Source organism: Lipotes vexillifer, unplaced genomic scaffold (assembly GCF_000442215.2).
Source record: "Lipotes vexillifer unplaced genomic scaffold, Lipotes_vexillifer_v1.1 scaffold457, whole genome shotgun sequence".
Lineage (NCBI taxonomy): Eukaryota > Metazoa > Chordata > Mammalia > Artiodactyla > Lipotidae > Lipotes > Lipotes vexillifer.
This window is the reverse complement of record NW_006781006.1, coordinates 541,574-559,237: the sequence shown is the minus strand read 5'-3', so window position 1 is coordinate 559,237 and position 17,664 is coordinate 541,574. Positions and strand designations below refer to the sequence as shown.

The 17,664-nt window shown below is 39.7% G+C and overlaps 2 protein-coding genes across 2 annotated transcripts in view; one reads left to right on the top strand and one right to left on the bottom strand.

Annotated features, from left to right (window-relative positions):
- MTERF3 (mitochondrial transcription termination factor 3) overlaps positions 1-14,352 on the bottom strand; it is a 23,881-nt gene extending 9,529 nt beyond the window's left edge. The window contains exons 1-6 of the mRNA XM_007454421.1: positions 13,797-14,352; positions 12,335-12,487; positions 8,634-8,823; positions 4,315-4,462; positions 3,862-3,933; positions 2,284-2,445 (exon numbers count right to left, since the gene is read on the bottom strand). Coding sequence (XP_007454483.1) covers positions 2,284-2,445; positions 3,862-3,933; positions 4,315-4,462; positions 8,634-8,823; positions 12,335-12,487; positions 13,797-14,121 — 1,050 coding nt within the window. The 5' untranslated portion in view covers positions 14,122-14,352. The remainder of the gene's footprint in view (positions 1-2,283; positions 2,446-3,861; positions 3,934-4,314; positions 4,463-8,633; positions 8,824-12,334; positions 12,488-13,796) is intronic.
- Positions 14,353-17,231: 2,879 nt separating this feature from the next.
- The window catches only part of PTDSS1 (phosphatidylserine synthase 1), a 68,032-nt gene continuing 67,599 nt past the window's right edge, over positions 17,232-17,664 (top strand). The window contains exon 1 of the mRNA XM_007454422.1: positions 17,232-17,543. Coding sequence (XP_007454484.1) covers positions 17,365-17,543 — 179 coding nt within the window. The 5' untranslated portion in view covers positions 17,232-17,364. The remainder of the gene's footprint in view (positions 17,544-17,664) is intronic.

The window sequence follows — 17,664 nt, the reverse complement described above, 5'->3', positions numbered from 1 at the left end:
GGAAAGAGGAGAAACAAGGTTGCAGGGGATCCTGAATATAGCCTCTTTCCTGAACTAGTGGTTTCCTCATGTTCATTACCCTCACTGCTTTTGTTATCCTTTGCCTACCATGGTCACTGCTTTGAAACAACTAACCATAGTTTTAAAGTTATAATTGTTTCCCAATTTTTAATTAATCATAAAATTATGTACCAACCAGAACTGTTATCTGCATGAGAAAACTGTTTCACAGCACTAAGTTTTTAAAGCTCCAGTCAAAAATTTTAAGTCTGCATCCATTCCCTCACTGTCAGTTAATGTATTTTTCCATTAATGAGGTTTTTTGTTGCTGTTTTCGTTCTTTTCTTTTTGGCTGTGCCACACAGCTGGTGGGATCTTAGTTCCCGGACCAGGGATCGAACCCAGGCCCCCAGCAGTGAAAGCACTGAATCCTAACCACTGGATCGCCAGGGAATTCCCAATGAGGTGTTTTTTGTTTTTTTTTTTTAAAGCAATCCTACCCAGGACCCCTAAGAATCTGAGAATCCTCCCAATATGGAAGCCACAGGTCTATAACCAGGCTTCCCAGAAGCTAGGATTTGGGGAGCCTAAAATCTGTGTTTTTAAACAACTGATTTTGATGCATCTAGTCAAGTTTATACTTTTCTCTACTTGGAAAGTTTCTGTCCACTGTTAAACCCAGTTCACTCAACTGACAACTCAAATGTCACTTCTTAGAGTGGCAGTATATATTTGGTAGGAGCATGGGTTTTCAAACTGACTGCCAGAGTTCTAATCCTGGCTCTGGCCCCTGGACAAGTTACTAAATCTTTTTATGCTTAATTTCTTCATTTGGAAAATAGGGACAATAACAGTACCTACCTCATATGGTTGTTGTGAAGATTAAACGAATTAATACAAGTAAAGCAGTAAAGACAGAGCTGGCACACAGTAAATGAACAATCAATAACTTATTATTTCTATGATTTTCCTACCTCTCCTAAATTAAATCAATAGCTGTATACAATATCTGTTAAGACTCTAACATTATGTAAAGCAATTACATTTTAAAAACTTGTCTTCCACACTAGATTATGAGTTCCACAAGAATACAGACCATGACTCATTGATTTTTCTATCCTCAAATCATATTCTCTTATTATGCTCTACTGTCACTGAATTATCTATCAACCCAGTGGAAAACTAACTGTCATTGCTTTTTAGTTGAAGATTACTTACTTTACAATGTTTCTATAGGCCAAATTTTCACCACTGCAGGCTTCTAACACTTTTTATAATGAATACACATGCAGTTGATGAAATAGAAAAATGCTCTATTAAGGGCCCATTCAGAGTGAAGTATGATAGGTAAATAAACACTACTATTTGTGAGGGAACTGCACCAAATGCAGTCTAGCTCTGACAGTTATATTAAAGTCATAGTTCTTTGCCCAACTTTATATCAAGAACACATTTGGCAAGTGGAGTAGAGGAATCACTTTAATGAAATTCAATCTTTCATTTATCCAATGAATACTCACTGAGTGTCTATTCACATGCCAAACAGGAAAGAAGGATGACTTTTATGAGATTCAATCAATCATGTGTTCAACAAATATCTATCCAGTGCCTACTAATTGGCCCATTACAGTTCCAGGCTCTGGGAATTCAGCAGTGTATAAATCAGACAAGATCTGCTTTCAAAAAGTTAACATTCTTGTGAACAAGCAGATAATGTCATTCACCAAGTAAAGAACAGGAAGAAGTCTAATTAGCTTAGAAAATATAATTATGGCTTTGGCATGATAGCTAACTGGAAGTGTTTTATGCTTTGGTAGGAGATCATTATAACATGGCTTGTTAACTAATGGATTTAGATAGACTGAATGGAAAAGTACATTTAGAATTGAAAGGACCTTTAGGGGAAGTGATCTATTTCAAATTTAAAGGGAGAAAAGCACAAGAGAGTATGTTAGATTCCAACAGGCAGAACGAGGACTAGGTTACAAACTACAGGGAAATAGATTCATCACTCATCTCTCCTCTGGAGATGTACATGAATGCCCTAGAAGATGTAAACTTTTCACAAGTGATTCATCTACTGCATTTGCTAGATGTGGCCTTGCTAAAAAGATGCGCAAAAAGAAATGTGACCTTAATACCACTCTCAGAACTCTACTGCATTTGGTCTGATTCCTTCACAAACAGCAAGGGGTTTTCACAAGTGGACTGTGTACATGGAGAGCAGCTCCGGATGAAGGGCGATGACAGCTCTTACAGAACAGTGAGCTATGCGCTCCTCACCTGCGGGAACTTGACAATGATATGGTGCGGAATGTGCATCACGTTGTGCACATAGTCGAAAATCTCAGTAACTTTCCTTTTACTTGCAGTTAACATCTTTGGGATTTTGGTGATCATATGTTGAATTTCATTATGTTTAAAACCTAGTTCAAGCCGGTAAACCTAAGAGAAAGATAGAAATAGTTATTTTGGTAATATGCCAGGGGACACATTGATTCTTTCAAAATTTAAAATAAGGACATTAAAATCTGGAGATGGGGCTTCCCTGGTGGCGCAGTGGTTGAGAGTCCGCCTGCCGATGCAGCGGACACCGGTTCGTGCCCCGGTCCAGGAAGATCCCACATGCCGCGGAACGGCTGGGCCCGTGAGCCATGGCTGCTGAGCCTGCACGTCCAGAGCCTGTGCTCCGCAGCGGGAGAGGCTGCAACAGTGAGAGGCCCGTGTACCGCAAAAAAAATAAATAAAATAAAAAAAAAAAATCTGGAGATGGCTATTCCAATGACCTTACGGGTTCATAGTTTCCTGCTTCTGGGGTAACCTGAATTTTAAACCCCCTCCTGAGGATGAGCTAATCACAGCCTGATGACCACCATGAAGATCACCAAAAGGAGCTAGCATAATTACGAAATAAAAGTAACGGTGCTCACAGGAGGCCTGCGCAGGTTATCTGTATGGGCCCCACACCACACAGACCAACAGTAAGATTCTCAAAGTGCTTTCTGAGCCTCTGCTCCCAAGCACACTCCTATGCATGTCATCTGGAAAAACTACATGTCAAAATTCTAAACAGAGATGATTAAAAAAAAAAACACTCCAATGTAGGTTAGGTCCTCTGTGTGCATTCATAGTATCCCACGCTCCCTGACCAATCCATTGCTCTCATCACTCTGCGGGAGATCCCCACACTGGATCGTAAGCTCCACAACAGCAGGGACTATCTCCCCAGCATAGGGCATGGGCAGGCGCTCAATAAAAATTTCTTCAACGGCCGAGTATGAAACACTTTAGGCACCTCAGAAAATAGGCTTAATATAATAATTTCAAATACTCCAACAGCTTTGTATACTAACAAGTCAGCTGTACCTGGTTCTATCCTATCCTCTTGGAGGGAGGACAGTAAAGAGTGTCTGGTATGTTCTCTGATAGATCTAGAGCTGGCAATTGGCACAGGTTCTAGGAGAGCAATGTGCTGGCTACTGCTCTCTTCAAAGAAGGCTTCTGGCTCCAGGCTCCACAGCTCATCTCCCGCCTAGGTGACGAAGACACAGACCCTAACCCTGGGCAAAGGAAGCAGCTTCCAGGTCCCATCCAGATACCTAACCTGCTCCTCTAGGATTACGGGTATCAGTGTCTGCAAGGAGACTAACTCATGTAACACCTGGTTGACATGTGAAAAAATTATAAACTAAGATAGACTGCTTGCTAGATATTTATTATATCATTTCCTCTGTCTATCTTTTTAGAAATAACTTCTTTTACAATCTAGTTTTCTTTAAGATGGTGGGAGCAAATCTATCCTCTTCAGAGGACTTAACCACTTAAAGAAGCTGATTTCTCAAAAACTAACAGTCATCCTACCTTCATGTTTTCCTTCACAGGCTCCAGACTTCCAGTTAGTAGCCTTGGGAGACGAATTACCAGATCTCTAGTCTACAGTTATAAAACAATCTATTATTAATATGTATGCATATTCAACCAGGTTGGAAAAAACAAAGCATTACTAGGAATACAAAACTAAAATTTTAAATATGGCCCAGTAGAGAAATGCTAAGGAACCCAAAAATACATAAATTTAATATTGTTTGAGGAAAAAAACCAGTGCTCAGAATAAAACTTAAGAAACCAACTTGATGGAATTATTACAAAATGATATAGCTATATGATTAACCTAGCAAGGTAATTCATTCTTGTACAGAAAATATCAGGCATTTATAGAATTCATACAGGCCAAGTATCTGTTAGAAACATGAGATTTAACAGTTACTAAATGGAGCTGACATGGAAACATACAAATTCTCTCCTTCTCTTTACCTTCTTCACACTAAGTTCAAGTTCTTTCTGAAAAAATCCCAATCTGTTATCCAGTCTTTCCACTGAAAAACTCAGCAAAAATGGTGCATTTCTGACCATCTGTGCAATATCCACTTTACTGAAATTTTTTGACAGTAGATAAGCCACCCTAGAGAAACAAACAAAATACATGCACATATGATAAATATTTACTAGTGTCATATTCCCACACCAAAAAAAGTTGAAAACGTTCTATAAATAATGGCCCCAAATATGGTTAAAACAAAACAAGCATCCATCCAACTCTAGAATGGTTTCCATTTATAATTGGAAACAGAAAATAATTCTGAAATCCGCTAATAGACAGATTCCCTTTTCAGTTAATCTGACTTATTTTATTAGTTGGTAGAAAAAAATGAAATAGTTTCTGTTTAAGTTTTTGTTTGTTTTTTTGCTAAGAATAGAAAACACACAAATTAAGAAAAGAAGGGATTCAGAACTCTTTTTACAAAGAAAGACCATCAAGCATGGCTAAGACTGAAAAGAGGAAATTTTTTTTTTGGCTGCGCTGTGCGGCTTGCATGATCTTTAGTTCCCCGAGCAGGGATCAAACCCAGGCCCCTGGCAGTGGAAGTGTTGAGTCCTAACCACTGGACTGCCAGGGAATTCCTGGAATTTTTTATTTTAGTACATTTACTGAGAATGTATTTTCTTTTTTTTCTTTGGTGGTACGCGGGCCTCTCACTGCTGTGGCCTCTCCCATTGCGGAGCACAGACTCCGGACGCGCAGGCTCAGCGGCCATGGCTCACGGGCCCAGCCACTCCGCGGCATGTGGGATCTTCCCGGACTGGGGCACGAACCTGTGTCCCCTGCATCGGCAGGCGGCCTCTCAACCACTGCACCACCAGGGAAGCCCCAAGAATGTATTTTCATAAATAATTTTTACTGCGGTCCTTCAATATGTATTTTGTCAACAACTGAGAAGTTTCCTGCTAAATTTCTGGGAAACAAAGTAAGGTAGCAAAATACAGGAAGTTTGACTATAAAATAACATTATTTTTTAAAATCTATAAACATAGTAAAAGGCAGTTTAATTAAATGCCTAAAATATTCCTGGACATTATCTTGTTTAATTCTCATCAGAAAAAAAAAAGAAAAAAACAAAACAACTCCCTGTGAGCCAGGTAAATTTCCCACATTGCATTTGAGAAAACACACTCAGAGGAGATAAATAACTTGTCTTAGACCACCAGCTAATTAATGACAGACCTTACACTTGAACTCAGGCATGCCTACTTCTAATGACTATGATACTTTTATACCATATATTGGAACTTATTATATTTTATACTCAGTGACTATTACGCCTTTAAACCAGTCCCTTAGAGGCAATGAGAGAAAAAAAAACTGATAAATTTAACTACCTAAAAATTTTAAATGCGAGGCAAAAAGAAATCATCAACCAAGTCAGACAAGTGACAGTCTGGCAAAATATTTACAACATGTCACAGAGAAGGAACTAATTTTGTTAATATATAAAAAAATGCTTACCAAAAAAAGAAAAAGACCCAATTAAGAACAGCAAAGGACACTTCTAATACATAGAGAAGGAAATGTAAACAGAAGTTCGACATAGAAAAAGATCCTCACAAAAAAGAAAAGATCCTCCAAACATCATTTCCAAAACAATGAGGCAATGTTTTCATCTATGAAATGAACTGAAATCATAAAGTTTGATGACACTGTATTAGTGTGGAAAACAGGGAAATTGGCACTTCTGTACACTGTTGGTGGGAGTGTAAGCTGGACAACCGGTATGAAGGACAATTTGTCAATATCTATTAAAATTATAAATGCATATATCCTGTGACCTAGAACTTCTACGTCTAGAAATGTATCCTACAGATATACACCAATATGTGACATGATGTATATATAAGAGGAGTCACTGCAGCTTCTTTGTGATAGTAAAGCCAGAAACAACCACCATGTTTACCAAAAGGGGACTAGACACATCCACAGTATAAACTATAAAAGGGTTAAAAAGAATAGGCAGAGCCAATAAAAACTATCTCCAACATAGAGTTAAGGTAAGAATGTGAGGTGCAGAATGGTATGCATAAATGCTACAAACTGTATGTACATGTGTTCTTGTGTATGTGTATACATAGATACACATACATGCTTGTATATGATAGAACATTCTCAGCTAGTTGAACAAAAAACTTGATAATAGTAGCTGCCTCCACAGATGGGTCTTGCAAGGCTGATGAGGGATAGGAATATGTAGGTTGGGAAGGAGAATTACCATTTTTTTCCTTTGTTTTGGACACAGGAAAGATCAATATCTGATTAAAATATTGTTGAAACTGTTATCTACTGTGATAACTTTTCCAATAAAAAATTAAGATATAAGGCCCAGCCGAAAGAAAATTTCTAATAACTTAAATGCAGATTATCCATTTGAAAATTCTTAAAAAGAATTAACCAACTTTTTAATACATTTCAAATTCTCTTCATTGAAAAGAAAACAAGTATATGCGATCAGTGCTATTATAGAAATTCTAGAAAATAAGACTGCTGTACATACCAGAGCCAGAAGGTAAGTTCAAAAAAGATTATCATACCTTTGCCTCTTCCAGGAGAAGCTTATTTTTCACTGTATACCCTTTTGAGTACATGTGGTAAATTACCTATTAAAAAATTCCAAGTAACTTTTTAAAATGCTCCAGTTTAATTCGGCAGTCAGCCAGGTTTAGGAAACATTAGACTATACTATTACATGAGAGTATTATTTAATTGTTAGGAGCATGTGTGATCTTGAGCAAATTAACAAGCTGCTTTTAAGCTTATGTTTCCTTCATAGAATTAAAAGTAGGGAGACAGTACAGTGTAGTAGCCAGGACTCTGGAGTTAGACTAAGTGGATTTGAATCCCACTGCTACTTATACTAGCTGGGTAATCTTGGGCAAATTATTTAACCTCTCTGTGCCTCTCCTGTAAAATGGGGATATTAATAATAATGGTGCAGTAGGCAGCCTCTGAAACAGTTCCCAATGATCTCCACCTCCTGGTATGTACTCTTTCTTGAACTAAATCTTGAGCAAAAGGGCAAGTTGGTTTTTAAATGGGGAGAGAATGAGCATTCCAGACAGTCAGGAGGAGCAGAGCTAGACATGTCACACTGAGTTTCCCAGAGTCATTCTTTCCCTCCCCTGTATTGTAATAGCCTGTCTATATTACACCAGACTGTAAGTCACATGAAGGGAGAGAGTGTGTCTATCTAAGTGCCTTGCATATATAATACAGGTTCAAACTATTCAATATAAGAAATGTAGTTTTTTTTGTTCTGTTTTTTCCTAGTTCAGAGACTAGACACTGATAGTTCAAGGAACTGCAAAGCTCTCTGAAACCGGTGTGAGAATAGTCTAGGGCGAGAAGATTAGAGGCAGATTAGTTAGGAGACAGTTGCGGTATTCTTCACGTGAAATGATGGGGACCTGAGGTAAAGTATTCAAAGTGAAGATTAAGAGAAATGCATTGACTGGTTTGAGAGCAATAAAAATAGAACCAACAGGCCTTGGTAGTTTATTAGATGTGGATGATAAAAGAAGAGAAGCCAAAGTTAACACCAGTATTTCTGATCTGGGCAGCGGGGTGAACAGTGTTCTCATTCAGGCAATCTGGGAAGACCTAATTTACGTGAGAGGTGGGGGTGATGATAAATCCAAGATGCAAACTTATGAGACACAGACTCTGTCTCACTCTCTGATGTGCCCAATGCCCAGCAGGATTCTTACCTCACAGATCAATACTATCTCACTGTATCAATTCTCACAGATGCAATAAATTCTTTGAATGTTGAATGAAGTAAAAAGATGTTTATAAAAGTGCTATTTAAAGAAGAAAAAAAGGAAAAACCAAAATAGACAGAAATGATTAAGCAAATTATACAATATTTGCCAAAACAAGGTCAAATGTCTACCATCAAAAATTGTCCAGAAAGAACAACAGAAAAGATCAGGCTTTCATAATTTTAAGTGTACTATCAGATAATTTAGCCATCGTTAATGGATTTTTAAAAAAACTTATCCCAGTTTCCAAAGGATTGACTTAGCATTAAGTTGAAATCATAAAAATAATGATGGGTAGTTGAACAAAAGAACTGATTTAGATACTTAATTTTGATCAAAGAAGGTCCGTAACAAAAAAATAACATTCACATTCATTAATTACCTCAGTAGATCCTTGTGCTGCTGAGACTTAAAAAAATAACTGACACATATATTTCTTCATAGCCACTTCTAGGATTATGTGAAAATCATTCTAAAAGCCCTACCTGGTCTTAAGATTTTCAAGGTCTTCAGAGAAAATAGCATAGTTTTTCGTCAGGAATGTTCCCAGTTGGTTATCCTCTATGCCCAAATCTTTAAGAAACAGGAGTATTTGCTTAATGTCTTTTTCAAAATCCAGTCGCAGAAGGAGGTTGGCTGCATCTGGATGTTTTTCTATCTTGGATAAATCCACTCCTGTAATAAATTACGAACACCATTTGAAGATAACTGCTTGGCTGAGTCATTAAACTTTATGTACAGAAACACAAGAAATTACTGATGGAGATCAACAACCCATCCCAAGGAGACCTGAGACAGGCCAATAGAAACGTCTAAATATTTTTAAACTAATTTGGTTGCAGAAATAAAAATAAATTTTTAAAAAATGTAGTACTTATTTCAAAGCCATGTATAAAGGAAATTTGCATTTGGGGCTAAATTTCCACCCAAAACAAATTCACTACGTTTTACTGACCTAGGATCATCATTTTTACCGACGGTTTCTTGAATATTGTTTGTAGGATGCTTATGAGCCCCTAATGATCTCCACAGTAACTGCTTAACTGGTAATTCTGCAGGGTAACAAACCCTATGAATTGTTACTTTCTTTGAAGTTTATGGTTTCTTTAATTATAAGCATTATTTTAAAAATTTGTTTATGATCCCCTCCACAGAAGGAATAAAAGTTACCCTGTGTCTTAATCATTGTATTTTCTTTATGCTTTATTAGCATAAAGACAAGTACCTTGAAGGAGCTCAAGAAATGTCTGCATGAAGCAGGTGAACATACACAGCCCTCAAGTACAAAATGAAGCAGAAAGTATACCACCTTCAACCTTCACATATCCTTAGACTCTTAGGTAATCTAAGTAAATGAGACAAGGGACAGGAGAGATTAAGAAGGGGGGAAAAGCAAGTTGTTATTTTACTTTGGTTATGGATATAATTAGATGTTCACGTTAATTAGGCAGGGAATCAAAGTAACCCTTGATTCAAAATTCTCATTAAAACTAAGCATTTTATTCTCTCGCTTTTTTCCTTTTACCTGATTTTTAAAAATTAAACATGAACAGGAAAGGCCTATTCCTTATCTTTAAAATAAACATTTGAAAATAATGTAAAACTTTAGTTTAGACTTAAATTTTATATTCTTAAAAATATTTCTTCAGGTTAAAATGTAACTCTCAAACTGATTTCTAGATGCAACTTTACAGTCTTAAATATAAAAACAATGAAATAAAAGCACTTTTTTTAATGGTGTCTACAACCAGAAAAATAAATTATAATTCCATGTATTATTAGATCCAAATATAATTCCAAACCTAAATTTCTTGATATTAAAACAGGTATTGATATAAGATGATCATGAACAGAAAAACAGATTACACACACACACATACACACAGAATGAAGACACAGAATGAAGACCAAAAACAGGTCCAGGATGAACTACAAATCTAGTATACAATAAGGACATTTCAAATCAATAGGGGAAAAGACGGACTATTCATTAAAATATAATGGGACCTCTAGCTATATATTTGAAAAATAATAATTCCTTCTATGTCTGATACAAAAATTAATTTCGGATAGATTAAGAATCTAAATATGTACTCACTCTAAAGCTACTAGAAGAAAACACAGAATTTTAAAAATAATATTAAGTATGACTACACAAGCCATTGTATGGCTTTCTGTAATACATGTATTTGCATAGAAAAAGGTGGGGTAATGTATGGATTTGGGTAGAAAATTTGCACTCAACAAATTGGTGACAGTGGTTACCTTTGGAAAGTGGAACTGGAAATGTAGAGATGGTAAGAGTTCTTTCTCCTGTAACAGTCTGCACTTTTAACAACTAGATGTAATTCTTTTATAATTTAAAAATAATACTAATAGAAAAATAAATTAAATTATTCGATGGATGGATAAATAAGATAGAAACTAGTTCCAAAAATCTGTGATAAATGTGGAAAGGGATGCTTTGAAAATAACATAAAGGGTTCAGACTCCAAACTTAACTCAGTATTACAGCTGACATGTGCTGAAGTGCCTCACTCAGCATGAGCCGTTACACCCTGACTGTGCCGAAATCGAATTCCTGAAAAGCTGCTGCTTAACAGCAACAGGAGAGCAGAATCTCACCAGGAGAGCATACTGCTGTCAGCACAAATACTTGGGCTTACTCACGATTTCATTAACTTGAAAAAATAGTCACTGAATGCCTCTCATGGGACCAGGCACTTATGGGGATATAAAAAATGAATAATACATGATTCTAACTTCTAGGTGACCACAGCCTAAGTTGGCTTTACCCCATCAGCTCAGTAACTATAATTACCACTGTATTCACTTATGGTTACACATACTTAGTGTATCAATCAGGGTCTGGCAGGCAACAGTAGTTGTCCTAGAAAGTTCAAATGAAAAACACTTTAATGAAGGGAGTCTGTACAGTGGTGTGAGCAAAGTCAAGGAAACAAACAAGGGCATCCCTAGCGCTAAAGAGACAGGGAGGAAAGAGTGTTATGAGAACCCAGAGGGAGCCGGAAGCTATAAAGAAAGGGCTGCTCAGTAGGAGCTGTTGCCATGGAACAAAGCAGTTCCATGACCCAAGGCTGGGAGGGAAAAGGGAAAACAACTCCCACCTGCCCTCCCTCTTCTGCTACAAGTGCCCCCCACTGCTGAAGCTGCCCAGAAGCCAGCTGGCAAAGGAGGCCGAGTGCAGAGGTTAGCCTCCTGGGATAAAGAACAAGCAGAAAAAGGGAGAAAACAGATCTGAGAAGCAGAGAAGAACCAGGACACTTGAGTCCTCACAATGCAATCATGGTTCCTCTAGGGTACCGTTATTTAAGTTACTGCCAAGATGTGCTGTGGAAGTACCAGCATGCAGATGAAGGAATGGCTGAAACATATTTCAAAGCTCCAGGTATACTGTGAATTATTTAAATGTAGGGATGACATAGGTCTTATGTTTATCTGGCATTACCCGTAGCACCTCTCACAGGGCTGGGAAAGCCCTGAGCTTTCATGCCTGCAGCAGATGTCATCTTTCTCTCTCCTTTGAACCCACAGAACACTTTATGTGTATCTCTGTGTGGAATTTATCACTTCACCTTGCATTTTTGGATTTGTTATTCTTTTTATTTTTTTTTGCGGTACGCGGGCCTCTTACTGCCGTGGCCTCTCCCATTGCGGAGCACAGGCTCCGGACGCGCAGGCTCAGCGGCCATGGCTCACGGGCTCAGCCGCTCCATGGCATGTGGGATCTTCCCGGACCAGGGCACGAATCCCTGGTGGTGCAGTGGTTGAGAGTCCGCCTACCAATGCAGGGGACACAGGTTCGTGCTCCGGTCTGAGAAGATCCCACATGCCGCGGAGCGGCTGGGCCCGTGAGCCATGGCCGCTGAGCCTGCGCGTCTGGAGCCTGTGCTCCACAACAGGAGAGGCCACAACAGTGAGAGGCCCATGTACCACAAAAAAAAAAAGAAGAAGAAGATATGGCACATATATACAATGGAATATTACTCAGCCATAAAAAGAAACGGAATTGAACTATTTGTAATGAGGTGGATAGACCTAGAGTCTGTCATACAGAGTGAAGTAAGTCAGAAAGAGAGAGACAAATACCGTATGCTAACACAAAAAAAAAAAAAAAAAAAAAAAAAGTAAGGCAATAAAATAAGTGTAGGTTACTCAGACTTACCTAGAAGCACTAACTTCTTCAGAGTCTCAGAATGATCCACATAGTCTCGAAGTGTGAATGAAGATGGGGGCAGTGCAGGGTCCGCAATAATCCGAACGGCCTCCTCCTCGGAAATTGGCTGCAATGGAGACAATGGAGGCAAATCGTCCAGTCCTTTGCAGCCAGGATATGGAAAAGGAGAAGTGAGTTAGCTCTCCAATCTGTACACTTGAAGCTCTTTCTACAAAGACAGCCTCTTGCCTAGTTTGCTTCTTTTTGAATCTTGGCATCATTTCTGAACTAAACATCTCAAAATTCCATATATTTTCTACCTTCTAAGAGGTAAGGTTAAGACTCTTTAGAGATATCAACTACTATTCCTCCAAGATAAGAAATTTGTTGGTGAAATCCTGTACAAAATTCGTTTCCTTCACTTGTAATCAACAGGTATGAATGCTAAAGACCAACTGACCTTCAAGTACATTTTGAGAAAGAGATCGAGTTTACCACAGCTTGTTAAGTTGGCCAAAAGGACAGCATATCAGCCTGAATTGTATGGGTTCAAGTCACCACACCCTGAAGTGTCTTCACTTTGATCCAACCCCTTCTCCTCCAAGTTATTCTCAAATATGTCTGTAAGAGGACTTCTATGATTCTCTTTCTATCACCTACAATCCTTTGCCAAGGACATGACCTCTCTAGTATAGCCTTGAGTCTGAGGCTTGGTTTGTCTTAAGTCAAACCCTTAAGTATAGAAGATGCTGGTAACTGTAACCTACCTTAGGCTAAGGAATCAGGGCCGTGACTTTTTATTCTATTTTTGGTCTCTAATCACTACCCTTTCTCATTTCTCATAGCCAGCCTCCCCTCCCTGCCCTTACCCCCCAGCTTGCTTGCTTTCGTCTTCTACTTAACCTAATATTATCTCATTTATGGTGAAATATTCCTTGCATAGGAATGTGCCTAGAACAAGAAGCACAGGAGGGAGAAGACTGACTAAAAGAAACTACATGAGGGCACTTTATGGGGTGTGCTATTTGTTGTTCTTTTTGTTCTATTTGTTGTTTGTGGTGGCTGTTACACAGCTAAAAGCATTATGTCAAAATTCATAAGACCGTATACCCAAAAAGGAGGACTGTTACTTGGGTAAAATTATACCCTAACTAGGTATATAGAATAGGGTAAATTAAATACTAATAAACCTAATTACCACCAGAAAAAAAATTTTTTTAAGAATCTAAATAACGAACTTAGAAAGTGTTATTCATATAGCTATAAAACATTCTTATACATATTAATCTCTAAACTTTTTTCTTAGTCAGTAAAATAGAGGCATAAAAGAAGCAAATGAATAGAAGCGGCATTGTTCTTTTTCTCTCCTGGCACAAAGTATGACTTGAAATGGGCCAACAAAATGTAAACAGGTAGTGGTTCAATCTACCGAAGTGGGGCAAAGGGGAATTTGCTGAAACTTGAAAATTACCTTCTAGAGACAGTTCAGAATCAAAGCTGGGTATCTTTTTTGATGGCTCATTCACAGAAGGAAGCAGAGTGTTTTGGGCGCACTTAATCTCTTGACTACTTGAGTTGGTAGACTGGGAACTATTCCACACAGAGGAAGTCCGATAAGTCTTAAACCCCGACCGGAGAAAGCAATCGTCAGAGGACAGCTGAGGCTGAGCAAAAAAGCCAGGCAACAATGTTTTTCCTGCTCTGGGAAAACATTTTCTGAGTTGCAAAGCAGTAAGGAAGCTACTCAACTTAATTGAGTTGAGCCATCTGGGTATCTGTTGGGCTAGCAGGGCCATTTTTCTTAAAGTAGCCTACAAAAAGAATACATAACTATCAAAAAAGAGAAACGTATTTTACTTAAATGTTTAAAACAGTATTCAAACAACAAAAAGATAAACTGGAAATTATTTTTTTCTAATTAAAAGGAGTTTAATAAATTTAGATCCCTAAAGCAGTCAGATGTTTTTAAGCTCAGGAAAAGCCCAAAACAAGGCAGTTTCAGTTACAAACCAAAAGACAGGAACTTCTGAACTGGAAAAATAAAGATATACTTTGCAATTTAAAAACAAAAAGCAAAATCAGTGGCGTAAGAAAAACAATTAAAACAAAAATCTGTAAATGTTCAAATTACAGCTGAACCTGTTAATATTTAAAGAAAACAGGTGATGCAATTAAGTGCTCTTGAAATTTGGTTTGAAGGACATTTAAGAAGATTGCTGATCAAAATAACACTGAGGGCTTGCTTCCCTGGTGGCGCAGTGGTTGAGAGTCCACCTGCTGATGCACGGGACACGGGTTCTTGCACCGGTCTGGGAAGATCCCACATGCCGCGGAGCGGCTGGGCCCGTGAGCCTTGGCCGCTGAGCCTGCACGTCCGGAGCCTGTGCTCCGCAACGGGAGAGGCCCCAACGGTGAGAGGCCCAAGTACCGCAAAAAAAAAAAACAAAAAGAACAAAAAAAACCCACTGAATTATTCAGATGCATTTTATGTATGTACATTAATCACAAAATAAAAACAGGAAGAATTCTACTTAGTCTTAAATGAATCATAAAATATTATCATTGCTATCTAGAAGGTTGTTTCTTGCTTCATTCTCAGGGTTGAGCACTATTATTACACAAATAAAGCTGTTCCTCAAAAGAGAATTAAACAAAACCAGTTTTGCCAAATTCTGTTTGTAGGAAAAAAGAAAAAGCCTTTTAAAAAAAAGGGGTCAAAACTAATAAGCAAAATGAACAGACAGAAATAATAAGCAACCAGCAATGAATATACATATATTTTGACCCAAAAAGCAGTTGTTTTTAAAAGAGACTTTTATCAGGAAAGGACTTTTATATTTAGCCAGCTTAATTAAAGGGTAAATTTGGTGCATATTATTTTATATTAAGTAAGACAATCCATATAAAATATAGCACAGAGTCCAGCATATGCAAAATGCCCAACAAATGTTAGCCATCATCATCAATATTATTATTGATTACACAACCAAACATAAATGAATTCTGAATTAACTGTTGCATACAACTTTTAGATTTCTATCTATACTGAAATTCAGCTTGTTTTATGCTCTGAATTAGACCAGATAAATGCTTGAGGGTCTAACCTCTTAGAGATTTGTGGTTCAGGGAAGTCTCCTGAAAGGAATTTATAAAAGTGAAATGTCTCACTGTCAATCTGAAATGGTCTTAGAAAGGAAAAAAGTATTTACAATAAATAGCCTTGTGGGATAGGTGACTTTGTTAAACTTTGGTGGGAAATGGGCCTCCAAATCTGCCGTGTTTCCCCTCAAACATACAATATTCATTCTCTGCACAGCAATGTCATAAGGGCATTGAGCTGGAAGCCAGAAGACCTGTTATGCTGCATTAAGACTAAGTTTCTCACCGTGATCCAGCACAATGACTGGCCCATGATGGGGCGTTCAATAACCATTCTTTAAATGACAACTTTTAAAAAGGTTATGGGTACAATAAGGTGATTCTTAAGCTCCAAAGTGTTCTGACTTCTCAGTTTGTCTAAGCAATGTCCTACTTTAAAGCAAACTCCTGAAATCCCAAACCCACTCTGAAGCCTCTAGAGTAAGGCTCAAATTAAAACTCCTCTCACATTAGAACGACTTGCTTTTGAATTCTATCCATATTCATTAAAAGATCTTTATGCAAACAACTAATGTCTATCCTTCTGTTTTTATTTACAAGCGCACTATCTTCACTATATCATCATTTCATTGTTGTGTATACCTCTTAACAGTTGATTAATTGTTCGTTCACGAGAGCAGGGCTGGGTCTCATCTCTGGATCCACCCTCCCAGTGACTATTCCCTCTAGCCCAGAGCCTTGCACTGCTCCAATGCTTTATGGATGGAAATGAATCAGTTGCAACTACGGTTAGCTCATCTGCTTACACAGTATTTAAACCCGGTAAGGCATCTGCGCATGTGTATATAAGCCCTACCTCGTGATCAGCCCTCTAACACGACCCTTTTCATCAGGAAGCTTAAAGTTAAAGAAAAAAAACCTGTAATAATTCTGAAGTCCATTAAAATATGTCATATACTAGTTCGCAACTGCGTGCCTTAGTATTTCGTTAGGAATAGGAATTGGCACTTAAATATTCTTTGGCGAGGGTTCAAGATTTCGACCTGTGTAAGGCTAATAAATGAAATCAGGAGATGAAAGGTGGGTGGGAGGATGGCTTCGTAATACGGAGCCTCTCATCTACCGCTTGACGCCCTCCCTAGGCCATTTTAGTTCCCCAACCGAACTTCCGGAGGAAGGCCGTTAACATGCTGGCCCTCCTTCCGCGTCCTCCGCAAAGCGCGCGAATAAACAAACATGACTGCGTTTTCGTTTCATCTGCCAAGAAAACAAAACGAAATTATTCACCCTTAATTGAAGACCTAAAGGCCAAGAGGTCCCCGGGCGCGGCCTACAGCAGGATAGGGCCGGACCCGAACCCCAGCAGGGAGCACGCCCCTCGCGCTCCGGCGGCTTCCGCTTTACCTGTGGCTAGGCCTATGCCTCGTGGTCTTTCTCGCAGGGGCCACCAGACTGGCCGGGCCGCGCGAACTGCCCCGCAGCACAAATAACCCACTTGTCTGCCCGCCCGTCTGCTCCTAACTCCCTAGTCCACGTGGGCTGAGGCCGGAGTGGGCCAGACCATCTGCGAGGCTGCGCGGGGGGAGAGCGGGCGGCGTGCGGGGGACAGAGCCGGCCAAGAGCCACAGTTTCCCTTTTCCTAAGCGTCACCTCCCTCTAGACTCTTCCACTTAGAATCTAAAGCCACCGCGAGTCCCTAGAGATGCCCGTCCCCCAACGCCAGCCGGGGTCGGGCGAGCGGCGTCCCCCGCCCGAGGCTGCGTTGGCGGCGCCGCGACCCCGCCCTCCCGCGCCTGTCCTTCCCTCTGCTCCGTGTCTTTGCTTCTCGCCAGACCCGGCCCCGGCGTCCAGCCGCCTTCTCGCTGCGGCTCGTCACCTCCGGGGTCCCAGCCTCCACGGGCCGGGGCCGCCGCCACCGCCGCAGGACGGGGAGGCGGGCCATGGCGTCCTGCGTGGGGAGCCGGACCCTGAGCAAAGATGATGTGAACTACAAGATGCATTTCCGGATGATCAACGAGCAGCAAGTGGAGGACATCACCATCGACTTCTTCTACCGGCCGCACACCATCACTCTGCTCAGCTTCACCATCGTCAGCCTCATGTACTTTGCCTTCACCAGGTGAGGCGGGCCGGGCTGCGCTGGGGGCGCGCCTTTGGGCGAAGGGAAGGGGCGGATGGGAGGCCGTGGCGGGGAGCATGGCCGGGTGAGGAAGTGGGCTGATTGCTCCACGCACACGCTC